Below are 17,545 nucleotides of genomic sequence, written 5' to 3' on the forward strand. Positions count from 1 at the left end.
ACCAAATCCAGATCCAAAACCTTGAAGAAGATACAGATCCAAAACCAAAATACTGTGGTCAGCGTACATTCCGAATATTTTCACAGTTGAGCCATTATGCGAATGCATCTAAGTCGCACTGCGCATATGTCAAGGTACATTACCATAATAGCTTGCATCAAATATTTTTTTGTAGACTGATTGACAGCCAGGGAGCATTTGCGGGTGGTCACATATGCTGGATAAAAACACAGACATTTCATGACCGTTTCAGGGACATGTCACATCCTGCGTCTGCGATCCCAAATGCAAGAAATATGGCTCTGACATCTCAGTTCCTGCTGCCATTCTGGGTGACCACAGAGTTACTCAGGACTGCTAACAACAAATGATCTGAAACTGATGCTGCGTCTTTGGACACAGATGCTCAGTAAATATCCCAGCGGACGCAACCTTTGCATATTTTTGCACAGCAGCTGCGTACGGGTCACAGCTGTGATGGCAATAGTGTACAACTCTAAATCAGGCCCATTGATAATGGATGGAGTCCCTAGTGAATGGACCAAACCAATTTATTACATTAAAAATATGGAACAGGTAATAAAGAAGTTAAAACTTACACATGTTGTATGTTGTGGAATACATGTTTCAACTTATTTTGAACTATTTTTGCCCCTGCTTTATTTATATCGAACATGATGAATTTGAAAATAGAAAACTTATGAGGAAGCATGAATTTGAATCTAAGAATAAATTTGAAAACAAAAATACTTCTATGGATAAATATGTTGTTTAAGATTTGTAATCAGACTTTGATAGTACATAATGTAAAATATACCTTCGTAATTCCCAAAGCTGCAATATTCTGGCTGTACGATGTAGTCCCATTTCCTGTTCCCCATATACCAGCCAGAATACATCCTATACCTTCCATTCCTATCCCACGATTTAAGGCATGTATTGGTGGGATTGGAGCTCCGGATAATCTTGAACAAGTGTAATAATCACCAACAGATTCAATAGTGGAAGAGAGCACCCCTGATATCATCCCCAGTACAGAGGAGAGGCTGACTGTCGGCCAACCCCATTGGCCTGAAAGACAAATAATGAAGGGTGAAACTATGAAACTTATGAATAAAATACAACAATATCATGTACAGTACATATGCTGGAAAACATATATCAGAATTATTGTCACATAACCTGACATTATTATTATTATTATTATTATTATTATTATTATTATATTATTGTTTATATAGCAAGTCATGTGTTACAGTGCACTACAGAGATCATGAAGCAACCCAAAAACCAAAGCAGCAAAGGAAGAGCAAACAGGTAATGCTCTAGTTATAATCGTACCCAGACTATGCCACCATACTTTCCTTATACACAAGAACAAACATACACACTAGTGTCAATTTTATCAAAATCAAATAAACCTACCAGTTATAAATTCATGGAATCAAACCTTTAAGTCTATCACCTACTGATCTGCTTCTTTATCAGCTCCTACATTCAACCCCATTCAATGAAACATAAATAATAGAGCTATTATAGTTAAGTGTTAAGTGTACAGTACTTCATATATTTGAGCCCACACTATGAAGTCTATCAGCAGCATTTGACCAGATTGAGGAGTGGGAATTAATTTATAATCTGAAAGAATGCATGACATATTCTTCATTGTTCTGAGAAAGGTGCAGCATGTATATAATATATCTAATTAAATGTAGGCAGGTGAAAGGTTATGCATTTGTGGTCAGGGGTGCAGAAAGGGTACTATTTACACAGGCCTGTTGGAGGAGTCCAGGCCCCATTTGCAGCATGCGGCGATGGTATTTGTTTTTTTTCTGAGTGGGCATGGGTCATGCCTTCTGGCTTTGGCAATACCCCCGAGTACCTGGGCCTTTTTGATCTCTCAACATCCCTGTTTGTGATATAAAAACAAATATGTTTTTACTTATATGTTATTACTTGTGAAGCACAGTCGTTGTAATAGTTAGCATTACTACCTCACAGCACTGAGGTTGTGGGTTCAATTCCCACTGTGGCCCTAACTGCGTGGAGTTTGAATATTCTCCCTATGTCTGCGTGGGTTTTCCTCCGGATACTCCGGTTTCCGCCCACACTCCAAAAATATACTGGTAGGTTAATTGTCTCCCAACAAAAAAATTAACCCTAGAGTGAGCATGTGGTAGGGAATATGGATTAAGCTCCACTGCATTATTAGCAATATTAGCTTAAGAAAGTGTTAATTCAAATAGAAAAGTTTAAAAATTGTCATCATGTATAACATGAGATTTTTTTGTACAGATTGAGTAAAATTACTATTTAACATTATTATATATCACATTCTATGTGGTACTGAACAGAGCAGAATATCGTACATATAATGAATGGAATGTTTATATTCCAGATATGTTCATCATATTCTTTCACCTGCCTTATAGAAAAATTGCCCATTATCTGTAACCTGCAAATGGTGTACTCTAAAGACCCATCTCCACATTGCCAACGCAATCCATTTCCTCAGCACAAAGTAAAAAAAAACACCTTGATACCCAGCTTTGTGAGCTCCAATAATCAACCATACTACTGCAGGAGCCCGCAGCAGTCGCACTGGATCCTTTGCTGTGGAGTAGAAGGGAGATCAAGTGAACACACTCTAGAGAGTCTCCTCCTATTCATCTGCTGATTCAATGGCCAGCACCACCACCACATGTTAGGATCATCAAATCGCTACTGATCGTCGGAGTGCATCCTGCAGAACCATGTTTTTTTTTCCCAAGCCCCTGCCAATACCATCATATTTTGTTTTTAAAACACTCTATAATGGAGTTGCACTTGATAGTCTGCAACTGCTGAGGACAGGCTGACATTGCATAGGTGTCATTTTTAAGACTTTTTCAGCAGGAGGAGTAGTCACCTGCTATGCACCCGTCCTTTTCCCCGGTATGCCACTGCATCTAATTTGCATCTAACAAGGCAAAATGTCACACTTCCTGTGTTGGATCTAGCATGTTTTGGATTCAATAAAAGTCCCTCCCTCGTGATTGTGGGTGCAATTTCACACAGGACACCTGAGGGTTAGGGTATGTGGGGTGGGCTGTAGTGTGACTGTAACTGTGTGATTAACAGTTTACTACACATTTTTTAAAATCGAATAATAATAATAATAATAATAATAATAATAATAATAATACAATGTTAATAGCCAAGGATTCCCGACAAGGGTTAGAGCACATGTCAAAAATATTTGGAGGCTGACCTGCTGGCTATACGAACCCGCTCCCCCCTCAAAAATGTTCTTAGTAAGTCAAACAATTAAATTAACTATGCTAATTAATCCTTCCTTCCTTTACCTGCCATCCACTACAAACATGCTCGACCGCCATTTCACTGTACTGCCCTGTGGCCTCCAATCTAGTTCTTGATTAATGACAAAAGTCTTGGTTTCTATAGGGTTGTGTAGTTTATTAAACTTTCATCCTATATGACACTGCTATGTGGCAATGTTTTATAGATATGCTATAGTGTTTTAAACAGCCATGTGTTTATGCCACTGCTTTGTTACTTAGTGTAGCCAGCCAGCCTTTGGACAATATTTGTGAACAATATTGTGAACTGTGAGGTGGTCAAAATTAACTGAAAATGACTGGAAATTAATGTTATTGAGATTAATAATACTGTAGAACAAAAACAGGCCCAAATTATATGATCTTAGCTGTTTTTATAAAAAAAAATACTGATCCAAAAGCAAAACACGTGAGTTTAGTTTTGCAAAACTAAAACACAAAGATGAATTCATACCCAAATCCAAAACACAGGGATCTGCGCACATCTCTAACTATAATATATTTAGAAAAAACTCCATATAGTCACAAGAAGCCATTGGCCTATTAGGCAAAAGTCCTGACAAAGTCTATGGCCATGAATCATCACATATATCTGGAGTTTTGATATATTAACTCCTTTAGAGATAAACTTTTATGCCTGATAAGGTTTAGTTTCACTATGCATTTAAGGGTTACCTCTATAAGGCAGCATTTTGGGTAACACAATTATGCTATAACTGTAATCTGAGCATTGTACAAGTATTCAGTTATGATATTTTTACCTATGCATTGGAGAAACTGAACTGTCTTATTTTTTACTAGCAACTGTATGCTGTCTATATTATACCAAGTACACAAGCTCCTTGACTAGATCTTACATGTTAGAGCCAGACAATAAAGTTGATACAGTATTTCAGTTAATTAAAATATTGGTTAAATTCATAGCTCCTTAGTAATTCCCCAGAATTTCCTGTCAGCAGCTTGTCACTTATCTGTGAAATTTCAATCTATCAGAACCCAGTTTTAACTGAAAAATGCAGTCTAGACATGTGAATCATGTTACTTACTATATTAACAACAGAGGGGTTACTGTACATTTCTTTATAACAGCATCTTTATAACATCACATGCCCAATATTTTGTGTGTTTAGCGATGATTGATTTATGGTATATGCATCCACTTTACATCCTATGACATTACAAAGTCAGTGAAATGCTTAAGTTTTTGCCATTCATGATTTTTTATCAAGTTCAAACACTGAAGATATTTTTATTTTAACATTATTCAGTACAATCTCATTAGTGTATCACTGTTTTGTACTGTAAAGTCATAAGGGTATATTTACTAAAGTGCAGGTTATTAGAAGTGGAGTTGTTGCCCACTGTAACCAATCAGTTTCTACTCTTCATTTATCTATCACCTCCTAGAAGATAATAGCTAGAATCTGATTGATTGCTATGGGCATCAACACCACTTCTAAAAACCAGGCCTTTAGTAAATATACCTGTAACACCCTCTAGGGGATGGTATTTGTAAACACTCCCGTCTCAGCGTTAAAGCTTGCTTCCTGTTGTAGATATTGCATTCCTGAGACCCTGGGGATCAGTTTTCAGGTAAAGGATGGTCTGTAGAGATAGACCAGCAGGGGTGGGAAGACTGGGTGTGTGGCAGGCAGATAAGAGAAAGGAGGGGGGAGGAAAAACAAAGGAATTGAGAAGAAGAATTTTGGGAGAGAGCAGACATCTTTGGGGAGAGTCAGAGCTGGAAGCAGAAATGTAGCCCTCATGCTCCCCTGGCAGGGGGAGATTGGCGGGACCATGGTGGCTGCCACGATGCCCATCTAACGCCAAAGGAGAGAGAGGTCTGGAGTGAGACCACTGAGATAACGTCTGTGAGAGATCACAGAGAAAGAGCTGGAATGTTGCAGCAAGAGCAGCCCAGTGAAATGTTTAGCGCCCATGAGAGGGGTAAGAGATGTTAGTATATTCTGTTGGAGAGATGCGGAAGAGGAATTTCCCAGGATCTTTATTGTTAGGGGACAAGAGGAGTCCCTTATGCATAAAAGCCCCCCAGCAGCCATTAAAGGGGGGGGGGTCACTGTGGTAGCAGTGTGGCTATAGGAGCCATCCCTGTAAGAGAGGGATGGAATGCTGCTGAGAGTGCGATAGCTGTAATAGAAAAGTCTGTATATTGCTGTCCCATGTGAAAGAGAAGGGAAGCAGAGAGAGGCAGATTGGGTATGAGACACTCTGTATATTGTCTTAGAAGAGACGAAGGAGAGGCAGAGTGCAAAAGAAGTTATGTGAGATGTGTGTGAAGCTGTGGAACTACAGGCACCAGCCAGCATAAGGCCAGGTGGACCTGCATGTATGATGTGGAGAGCTAGAGGCACCAGCCAGTGGAGGGCTAGGTGGACCTGCATGTATGAAGTGGGGAACTACAGGCACCAGCCAGCATAGGGCTAGGTGGACCTGCACGTATGAAGTGGAGAACTACAGGCACCAGCCAGCGGAGGGCTAGGTGGACCTGCATGTATGAAGTGGAGAACTACAGGCACCAGCCAGCAAAGTTCCAGGTGGACCTGCACGTATGAAGTGCAGAACTGCAGGCACCAGCCAGCAAAGTTCCAGGTGGACCTGCACGTATGAAGTGGAGAACTACAGGCACCAGCCAGCAAAGGGCCAGGTGGACCTGTGTGTGCAAAATGCAAAGCATTCATTGTGACTGTGCTTAAAGACTGTGCTGGTGAAGAAGAGTGTGATGTAATGTAACCATATCCATATGATTGTCATATACCATCTGACATGCCAAGTATCTGAGCTGGAGGGGGAGGAGAAGCTGCTGTAACCACATTCTTGTCCTTGTCATGTGCAGGAGGAGAGAAATAAAGTGGTATATTTTTATAAGAGAAGGTCTGGCACCCAAGTTATTCAAAAGAACTGTTGCTGCATGTGTCTATCTATACCTGTATCTATATGTGTGCCCACACCATGGAGAGCTAGCCTGAGGCAATAGGAGGTGTATCACTACAAATGCACCTATGTACCACACCACACACTGAAGGGGGCTTACATACCCAAACAGTCTGTTTTACTCAGCAAAATAGATAAAACATACCATATGGGTGCCAGGTGAGGCTGTATTAGAATATTAGAAAATAAAACACATGCTGGTGTTTCATTTACAATAGCAAGACTACACCACTGCCCAGCAAAAATCCAACTAACAGTGTTTCTGTAGTCCTAAACAGGCTATTTATGAAAGTTGCAGAAAAGGGCAGACAAGACTTGTGAAGTAATAGACAGACTACAGCCAGTCAACAGTGGAATAGAACAGTAGTGCTGAATAAGCCATATCAGAACACTCAACTTATTGTTAATGAAGCTAGAACTGTTCTGAAAAGAGTTGTCAAACTAGTTTATTAGACAAAAGTAAAAGAATTGTGGGCTCAAACTGGTAATGCTTTCAATATGCTTGTACTGATCATAGAAGATTAAACACCTTGGATATGGTTTGAGCACATTTCTTAAATGCATACATTTTTTGCCGTTGTAATGTCAAACAGCAAATTTGCTGGTCCTAAATTCCCTTTGCAAAGTTTGACTATGTCAAATTGGCCTTTTTTGATCAACTTAAAAGCTGATTTGATCAAATCAGGCATCTCCTCTAATTGCACCTTAACCTGGATGGGGTGTAGGCTGTATTGGCTGCAGCCAATTTCCAATCTCTTTGCAAAAAAAAAGATATGGATGCGGTGGTCTAATGATTAAAAAAACAAAACAATGGACACTGGATGATTGGAAAAACATTGCCTGATGTGGTGCAATCTGGTACTAACTGTAGGAAGATCAAGATATGGGGAAAATCTCATGGGTTTTGGGGCAGTGGTCTACCGGTAGTGCCACTCTCTGGCAGAGGGTGTCAACCAAGTTTTGAGACAGAGCTGAGATAGAGAGCAGACCATTCCGGTGTATCTGATTGTGGCACAGATGTTTGTCACACAACTGAATGATTTCAGCTTTTCATCAGTATTTCTGTTTTGAGAGGAGAAAAGAAAGAAAGAAAGAAAGAAAGAAAGAAAGAAAGAAAGAAAGAAAGAAAGTCACCTCTTTCAAACATTGTGGCCATATAAAAGTTAATGGGCCTGATTCAGACCCACTCGCAAGCGGCTGTCCGCTCGCAAGTGGGTCGATGTTGTGCTCTGCGCATGCGCACGACGGCGGGAGCTCCGTCGTGCGCATGCGCCAGACGCGACGAGCGAAGGACTTTCCTTCGCTCGTTGTGTCTGATCAAAGGGGGCGTGCTGTCGATGTTGATTGACAGCACGCCCCTTTGGTGGGCGTGCCTCCCTGACGGGGGCGTTCCCACAGGAACGCCTCCCATCAGAAGCCGGCCCACTGACATCACTAGTGATGTCAGTGGGAGTGATTTTGGCTCTGATAGAGCCAAAATCAATCCGGGGCTTGCAGTTGAAAACCTCAACCGCAGGCTCCGGCTCGCAGTTTCGATGGTCGCGATGGTCAAGACCATCGCGGCCATCAAACTGCACGCTCGCATAGGCTGTGGGTGGTGACCCACAGCTATACGAGCGTCCAGGAGGACGCTCCATTTTTATGGAGGGCGGCCCTCATTCAGAGCGTGCGCTCTGCTCAGAGCGTACGGCTCTGAATGAGGGCCTATGTCTGCTGATCACCAGACATTAACCACCTGCACTTTAGAAAAATAATGTAGTCCAGGCATGAGGGAAGATCTACGTACAGTAGCTACAAATTTGTTAAGTTACCCCTTGGTGCTTATTGCCTGGTGATCACTTGTAATCACCAGGCACTATTACCCCACGATACAGAAAATATGTTTTCCATATATGGAGGAGGGAGTACTGTGTGCCCTATAACCCCCCATTATGACAGCTGCAGCCAAGTCGAAACCCATATTTGAAAGCAGGGAGTCCCCACAAATTATGTGGCCCATTAGTAGCTAATTATCTGGTGATCACCAGTGATCACCAGATAATAGCACTTTGGCAATACTATGTTGCACTGAATGTGGAACAGATTTAAAATGTGCAGATAGATTTACAATTTGGAAGGGGTGCACCCTCGTTTAATTCTAAATTTCAGTGTAAAAACAAAGCTGCCCTGTATTTGTTCACTATGTGCAACAGCAGCAGTATCTTCCCAGCATACAAAAACAATAAATGCATTTGAACCCATTGCATTGCATTTGTTCAATAAGCAAATTGTCCTTGTTTGCTCCATTTTTTTATTTACTCCTAACCATGAATCAAGCCCATTGTGAGAGAGTACTGTTTTGTGTCTTGGCAGGTGACATGCAACTGAACAGTGACCAGAAAAGGACACAATGTAAATCTGTGCTGAGTATCCTTAGTCAATGTTCCTTTCCTGGCCCTCATACTCATGCCCGTAAAGTGTCTTGAGTTGGTGAACTCTTCACAGACATTGCCATTGGCCAGAACAAACCATGGCAAGAACACTGCAGAGTCTTTTCACCCCATTTTACCCCCATCCTGATTCCCCATCTGTTCCTTTTCCCTCCCCTTTTTAACTGCTCCCTTTGCCACTCTACTTGCCCCACCCACTTTAGCTCCATGGAGACGACAGTGGAAAGAAAGTATTAGTATGTATATTTTATGTTATACATAAAAAGGCATTTGCAGCTCATTACATAGGATATACATATCTTGAATAAACAAACAAAAACAAACCACTTCTAATAAATGGTTCACAAAATAAGTTGAGCCTTTTCAGAGAATATTTTCACTCCTCATTCCTCATTGTATGCAATGCAATTAAAGGGCTATTAAATTAGGCATCATTGCCAAGGTGTGCCAATTAGATGATGCCACCACTGGGAACGAGAAGTGACGCCTAGAGCTTGAGCAATGGAGAAGATTGCACCCGGAAAAGATGTTGCATGGTCACTGTGGTTCCATCCTGGAGGAAGAGATCATCGTACAGATCTGGCATGGTGAGTACGCAGATTTCAGGTCATGAACAGAAGACTGTGGGGAAAAGCTGAGTAATTGGCACTGCCCCACACTGGGATATCCTGTGCAGGGTGCCATGGTAAGGACAGAAGGAGCACCCTGTGACTAAGGCAGTAATGTCAGCAGTTAAGAACTCAGTAGGGCACATACTTTTCCACTAACTCCCAGGGATTGGCTCCCCCACATCGGGCATTAGACCTGAGGTGTCTTGGGAACTATGCCCTAAAGATATAGCCCCTGGATAGGTGGGCAGTTGACCAAGCCCCTATGGGCATTAGACCCTAAACTACCACATAATATATAGGCATTAGATTCATGGCACCAGAAGGCATTAAGCTTGAATATAGGAGTACACCCCACAGATAGGCAGACAGTAGGCCAGCACAAACAAAGTAGCTCCAGGCTCTAGGCCCGTGTTGCAATTAGTTTACCAGGCAGTAAGCCCGGGGCCATTAACTGATTGTTTATATAGCATCCTGGTGTAAATCACCATCACAAAGTCACTAGGTCTCCTGGTAGTCAGGTCCCCATTAATGGAAGGCTGTTTGTAAGGTACCTGCTTGTGTTTATTGTATTGCTTTGTAACTGTATTGTTGGGGACTATACAGTAGTAGTGTGTTGTTGCTAGGTTAGTGCACTACACCCAGCTTGTAATGGTCATTGTTGTTTCCTGGGTCATTTAGTGCTACTGGCCCAGATAACCGTTCTGTAGTCAGGCTGTTATGGCTGGTCCAATGCTGCCAATAGGATTGTGCAATAGCATTGTACAATATCATTCTAAAGGGACTGAAGCCCTGAGTGTCTCATGGACTTCTTCTGACACTGATCATGACACACACTTCCTTAAGATGCACAATGTGTCTCAATATAACTTTTTTTTTAAAATATGTTTTTTATTAAAGCAGTGGCATTAGAAAAATAGATTAAAATGTGCAATGCAGGCAATGCAAAAAATGTAAAGGAAAGTGTATATTGAGTACTCAGGTAAATATCGCATTGTTTAAGAAAATATTCTACATGAAAAACATGAGAAATGTCTGCAAACGTAGGTTGTCAAGACAGGTAAAGAGTATCAAATGACCAAATAAAAAATGAAGAGATGTATACCACAAACCCTACAAAATTGGCATTCATCCTGGAGTTAGGGTAATTGGGGGGTCATTAGTTTGGATGGGCATTAACATACCATGTGGTCCAGCTCAGACTGTTGTGGATTTGATTTTGGTTGGAAAATATAATTTATTTAAAAACACACTGTATACTGCTATATTGCTGGCATTATAACCCTTTATACTGTATGTCATATTACAAAATCATGTCCATAATTTCCTGGGACTAAAATAGCTTTATTGATTTTTGTCCTGAAAATGTCTGTATGTTTCAGTAAACAGCAAGAACACAATGCAATTTATACAGTATCTGCATTTAAAAGTACTTGTAGTACTCCAAGGCCTGCAGAGATAGTATCGTTTCTGAGGATGCACTGGCTCAGCAGGAAAGAGTCCCTGGAATTCATTTAAAATGTTGACAATTATGCACATGATACTGAACGGTTTAAAACGACATTTGATGTAAGGTACATGGTGTTTCAGTCTTCTTTGAAATCTGAATCTTTAAAAAAACCTACGTCATTTTTCCTTGTATTCCATGTGATCTTTTAACAGCATCCACATGGCTTGGGTTAAGGAATATATGTGTCTCTTGTGCCTTTACACACTTATGTGGCAATTACTTTGAAATACATGAAACAATGATAACCATGACTCCCAGGAAACAAAGTGGTTAATACATTCAATGTAATTGAATTTGGGTTGAATTTAAAATCAGAGTGTAGAGGAGGAGGAACAAAAAATATAGAGAAGGAGTATTTATACATTTTGTTGGTGATTTCCATTTGCTGTGAAGGAGGAAGAAAAGGTCAAATACAATGAGATAATTTGTCAAATACAGAACTTCATGCACATCTGTTTCTGGTATTATGCTTAAAGGGCCTGATTCTGAATCGGACCCAGTGGAGCGATTATTCTTCTCCCGCATGCATATAAGTTGCATCCAGGATCCGTATACACAGAGTTGGAGCTGTAATTGAGGAGCTCGGGAGATGCATGGTCTCAGTATTGTTTTTGAAAATCCACCTACATGGACACAGCTCCATCTAACTCAGAATACAGGCCCAAAATGTGCATTTTTTGAATAAGAACACAAAGGACAAATATAAATATAACAAAAAAAACAATATAGCATAAGTAAACTTTCAGCAAGAAACAATCCAATCTGTCTAGCTTCTGCCATCAATAAGAGCATATGAGTAACTATCATTGCCTAAATTTTTGCACACATTAGGAGCTGTATTATTGTATAGATTACTGCTAATTTAATTGGGATTATTTACTAGCAAAGTGAAAATGTAAACCCATATAAATATATTATTTAATTTAGTTGTGTAACCCACACTACACAAACCTAAGCTAATAGCACATAGGCTGCTATAGGTTTTTTCACAATTGCACACTAAAGTCCAAATGTGGCAAAATGTACAGTAGCAACATAATTCCAAGGGGTTAGATTTATTTAATATCATTGAGTTCAGCTGGTTTTAGTAAAGTTATTTTTATATTAGTTACTTTTTTTATTCTAAAATACAAATTCTGAACCTATGAAAAGTATTCCAACAAGAACTGGAATAGGAATAGATGTTTTTATAGCAAAATAGAAAATATAGGACTATTGCCATTATTGCACTCATATGAAATTGTGCTGACCTAAAGAGTGGTCCAAGTGCCAGCATGGAGTCAGGAAGAAATTTTAATTGGTTATATTTCTAAATTCTGTATCAACCAACTTGTGGTTTTCAGAATGAAGGTATGAACTTGTTGATCAAAAGTCTTTATTTCAGTTTTATAACATTTTAAACAATATCTAAAATATTTGAAATAGTAAATTGTATAATACTTAAATATGAATGATTATTCTAAAAATAATATCAGTTTTATAAAAATAGAGAAGGGACAAAATTAGAGGTTGGATGCAATGAATCAATTAGAAAATGTCCAAGAATTTCTCAAATTTTAGAACCATAAAAAAATGGAAAAACTCAAACAGGTTTGAATATATTCGAGCATGTATGACAGTGTGTGACTTGGCGTGAGCACATCCTACATTTCTCTTTGGTTCATAACGGGGATCCTAAAGACCTTTTGAATTGTGGGAGTACAGCATGTTGTCAGTACAAAAAGAGGGGGAGACAGATTCAGAACAAGCTTATGGATGTTTCGCTTTCATACACTTCATCTAGATGACTTAAATGAGAACATTGATTTTGAATCTTTTCAGGGTATCCCCAAATATCTAAGTTACCCCAAATGTACCATGGAGGGACCACAGAAGATATCTCCAATAGTTGCCATGATCTCCATTTCCAACAGCAGAAGCAGTCCCCATAGGTTTTTATAGCGGCTGTTAGGCTGTCAGATTTATCAAGCTTTGGAATGCTTTGCATTCCAGAGCTTGGCTATGACAGCTAACGTTCCTCTAGAACCCTCCCCAGCAATGTCTACCCGCACATGCATTGTCAGCAGACTGCGCATGCACAGTAGCGTTGTGGGGTCCCAAAAGAGCAGTAAAATGATCATTAGCCATCTCACTTCTTAGACACTGCAGAGATGGCTCCTTTCAGAGCCGCTGTCCCTGCATGGGTATATTAGTAATTTGGGGCAAAACTTAATTCCTTACTGCAGCGAATAACAGTGATAAGAAATTACAATCATCGGGTCTAAAACCCGCAATTGATGGATATGTCCCATAATGAAGTAGTATTAAGATTTCAAAGATGTTGTGAGACCACAATCCCAAATGTTTTGAGAATCAATTGAAATCAGCACAGTAAAAAGGAATGTTTAAAACACTCTTGTAAACCACAAGAAGTTTAAGTTGATCTGCAGGCAGTTTGAGAATTGGCAAACCACCAAACTGTACATTGGATGAGGATGAAGAACTTGGACTTCAAAACACCATTTAGTTAATCTGGTGGTCTGGCTATGAAAACTGCATGTGATTTATGGCTGAATGATGACAGCGTACAAAACCAATTCTTAGTGAATCACTTCTGTACTTTTATCTCAATTATCTTCTTTAAGCAAAATTTATGTCAGTTTGGAGCTGGGTTATGCTACAGTATGATGCTCTGAGGCTAGTCCGTGATTGTCAAACTTAATATTTATTGTCAGATCACAGATCTAAAACTTAGCTATGTCCTAGGGCCTGATTCAGAGATTTATGTAAAATCAATATTTGCATAAATCTATATTGCTTTTTTATCTGCACATGTGTTTGAAAACGGGGCTGTGTCAGGCCAGTTTTTTGGGCGTGCCAATGCCAGTGACTGTGTCCTTGGATACAGCTTCACTAGCCCCGGCAGTATGATGTTGCTGGACATCCTGAGTAACCTGATTGTTACTCAGATGTACACTGTTCTTATGACGCAGCAGTGGATCAGAGAAGCCGGCAGTGTTCTTCTTTTTACTTAAATAGCCTCCTGTGGCATCTGCATATTTTAGCACAGTCTTTTTACACAGCGGCAGTGCTTGTATCGTATACTGTATCTCTAAATCAGGAACTAGGAGCCTGATGCTGAGATGCACACTAATGCGACAGTAGGTGCAAATTTGTACAGTGCATCCGGAAAGTATTAACAACGCTTCACTTTTTCCACATTGTGTTATGTTACAGCCTTATTCCAAATTGGAATAAATTCATTCTTGTCCTCAAAATTCTACACACACTACCCCATAACGACAACATGTAAAAAGTTTTTTTAGCGGGAACACTACCAGATGCTATCGTCTGCTGTGCATCTCAGCTGTCATTGGTTGCAGAGTGCATCCCCTGGGACCTCTAAATAATTATATATACAGTGGCAAACGCAGGATTTCTTGAGGGGGGTTTCCAAATGCTTGATTTTAGAGTGAGTGTGGCCAGTCCATGAAGAGGACATAATTAGGACTTTTCCAGCTTTGCATCATACAAAGTGTATTGCGTGTTATAATTCCAGCACATACAGGACCAGCGATCACAGTAAGCCATTATATGCAGTAGTAGGGCCATCCTGCCTGAGCTGAATGTTTTTATATTAACCATGGGCACCATTCCAGAGCACTGGAGCAAGTCTGGGAGTCTGGGGGTGATGCAGTCAGGAAGCAGACGGTGAATATGCCAACCGCCAGCTTCCCGACTGTAAAACCCCGACAGGGTACTAATGACAGGCGTCGAAATCCTGACACCTGTCATTATACCTACTCCGAGAGCCCGATGCCTGGCATACCGAATGCAGGTAAGCCCGGGGGCGGGCGCGGACAACCACGGGGAGAGGGTTAGGTTAGGGGCTCCCGGGGGGGACTTAGGGCTTGGCACCCGCCCCGGGAGGATTAGGGAAAGGGAGGGTTAAAGTTAGGCCCCCCCATGTGGGGAGGTTAGGGTTAGGCACCCCCCCTGGAAGACTTAGGTTTAAGCTACGGGGACAGGGGGTTAGGTTTAGGCACTTAGGGGGGATTAGGGATAGGCACTAGGGGGGAGGTTAGGGTTAGGCACCACTAAGGGAGGGTTAGAGGGGGGTGGTAGGGTTAGTTATACTTACCTAAATCCCCTGTCGGGATCTTCACTGCTGCCAGTCTGCCGGTGTCGGGATTTGAACGCAATAGGGCCGGCGGTCATTCATACTGATTCCATCTGGGGGAGCAGCAAAAGAACCTAGCACTGCCCTGAATATATATTAGGGGTGAGCGGGTTCGGATTTCTGAAATCCGAACCCCCCCCGAAGCCCCCCACGATCCGAGGCCGATCCGAGTCAGGCTCGACTTTTCCTGCCTGGCTCGGATCTGAAATTGAGGCAAAACTTCATCATCCCGCCTTACGGGTTTTGGATTCTATATAAGGTACCCAAGTCGGCACCATTTTCTCACTCGGCTGTGGACAGTGAAGAGGGAGGGTTGGAGTTAGGGCTGGCTGGGCTGTGTAGTGTAGTGTAGTGCAGTGTAGTGTTGTGCTGTGCTGCTGTTGTCCATAGGGGCTGTGTCCACTCCTCCAAAGTCCATAGGGGCTGGCTGTGTTGTGCTGTGCTGCTGTTGTCCATAGGCGCTGTGTCCACTCCTCCAAAGTCCATAGGGGCTGGCTGGGCTGTGTTGTGCAGTCAGTTGTCCATAGGGGCTGTGTCCACTCCTCCAAAGTCCATAGGTGCTGGCTGTACTGTGTTGTGCAGTCAGTTGTCCATAGGGGCTGTGTCCACTCCAAAGTCCTGTGCAGTGTCCCAGTCCTAAAGGGGTGCTGTAGTGTTGTCCAGGGGGTGCTCTGTCCATCAGGGGTGCTCCCCCCAAGTGCAAAGAAAAATAAAAATTTCTGTGTTTGTGAATTGTGTGCGCAGTAGCATCAACAAAGTAGCGCCAAGCGTGCGCCTGTGTCATAAGTAAAGGGCCAGCTGGCTTGTCTGTTAAAGGGTGCTGTAACCCCCAAAGTGCACTCCAAACAAAATAAAAAAAAAATTTCTGTGTTTGTGAATTGTGTGCGAAGTAACCACACGTGCATCAACAAAGTAGCGCCAAGCGTGCGTCTGTCTGTCATAAGTAAAGGGCCGGCTGGTTCATCTGTTAAAGTGTGGTGTAACCCCCAAAGTGCACTCCAAACAAAAGAAAATTTTTTTTTCTGTGTTTGTGAATTGTGTGCACTGTGGCTGCAAGTGCATCAACAAAGGAGCAGCGCCAAGCATGTGCCTGTGTCCCATAAGTAAAGGGCCAACTGGTTTGTCCATTAAAGGGTGCTGTAAGCCCCAAAGTGCACTCCAAAAAAAAAAATAATAATTTTTTTTGTGTTTGTGAATTGTGTGCACAGTAGCCGCACATGCATCAACAAAGTAGCGCCAAGTCCGGATCACAGAAAATAATTCCTCCACCATTCTGTCCAGTGGTGACAGTATCATATGCAGTGACAGTAGACATGTCAGAAATTGACATTGTTGGCACGTCCTTCAGTCCAGACCAGATGTCCAAACCGGCCCTTGACTTATGACACAGGCGCACGCTTGGCGCTGCTGCTGTGTTGATGCACGTGCGGCTACTGCGCATACATTTCACACACAAACACAGAAAAAAAAGAATTGTTTATTTTCTGTGGAGTGCACTTTGTGGGTTACAGCACCCTTTAATGGTCAAGCCAGCCAGATCTTTACTGTTGACACAGGCGCACGCTTGCCGCTACTTTGTTGATGCACGTGCAGCTATTGTGCACACAATTCACAAACACAAAAAAATATATATTTTTATTTTTTGGGGGGTGCACTTTGGGGGTTACAGCACCCTTTAATGGACAAGCCAGCCGGCCCTTTACTTATGGGACACAGGTGCACGCTTGGGGCTGCTCCTTTGTTGATGCACGTGCAGCAACAGTGCACACAATTCACAAACACAAAAAAAAATATTTTTTTAATTTTTTTTTAGTGCACTTTGGGGGTTACAGCACCCTTTAATGGACAAGCCAGCCGGCCCTTTACTTATGAGACACAGGTGCATGCTTGGGGCTGCTCCTTTGTTGATGCACGTGCAGCCACAGTGCATCAACAAATTCACAAACACAATTCACAAACACAGAAAATTATTTTTTATTTTGTTTGGAGTGCACTTTGGGGGTTACAGCACCCTTTAATGGTCAAGCCAGCTGGCCCTTTACTTATGACACAGGCACACGGTTGGCTTTACTTTGTTGATTCACGTGCGGCTACTGCGCACACAATTCACAAACACAGAAATAAAAATAATAATTTTTTTTTGGAGTGCACTTTGGGGGAGCACCCCTGATGCACAGATCACCCCCTGGACAACACTACAGCACCCCTCTAGGACTACAGCCTCTATGGGACACTGCACAACACTGTCCAGCCAGCCCCTATAGACTTTGGAGTGGACATAACCCCTATGACTGCAACTGACTGCACAACACAGCCCAGCCAGCCCCTGTGAACAACAGCAGCACAACACAGCCCAGCCAGCCCCTATGGACAACAGCAGCACAACACAGCCCAGTCAGCCACTATGGACTGAGTGGTCACAGCCCCTATGGACAACAGCAGCACAACACAGCCCAGCCAGCCCTAGCTCCCACCCTCCCTCTTCACTGTCCACAGCCGGAGTGAGAAATGGCGCCGACGCAGGGACCTTTTATGGAATCCAAAACCCG

The 17,545-nt window shown here is 42.0% G+C and overlaps 1 protein-coding gene across 1 annotated transcript in view; it reads right to left on the bottom strand.

Moving 5' to 3' along the window:
- LOC148538365 (solute carrier family 23 member 2-like) overlaps nucleotides 1–17,545 on the bottom strand; it is a 240,093-nt gene that overhangs the window by 76,529 nt on the left and 146,019 nt on the right. The window contains exon 8 of the mRNA XM_088455399.1: nucleotides 818–1,071. Within this exon, the coding sequence (XP_088311525.1) occupies nucleotides 818–1,071 (254 nt within the window). The remainder of the gene's footprint in view (nucleotides 1–817; nucleotides 1,072–17,545) is intronic.

The sequence above is a fragment of the Taudactylus pleione genome, unplaced genomic scaffold, assembly GCF_031769625.1.
Source record: "Taudactylus pleione unplaced genomic scaffold, aTauple2 ptg000040l, whole genome shotgun sequence".
Classification (NCBI taxonomy): domain Eukaryota; kingdom Metazoa; phylum Chordata; class Amphibia; order Anura; family Myobatrachidae; genus Taudactylus; species Taudactylus pleione.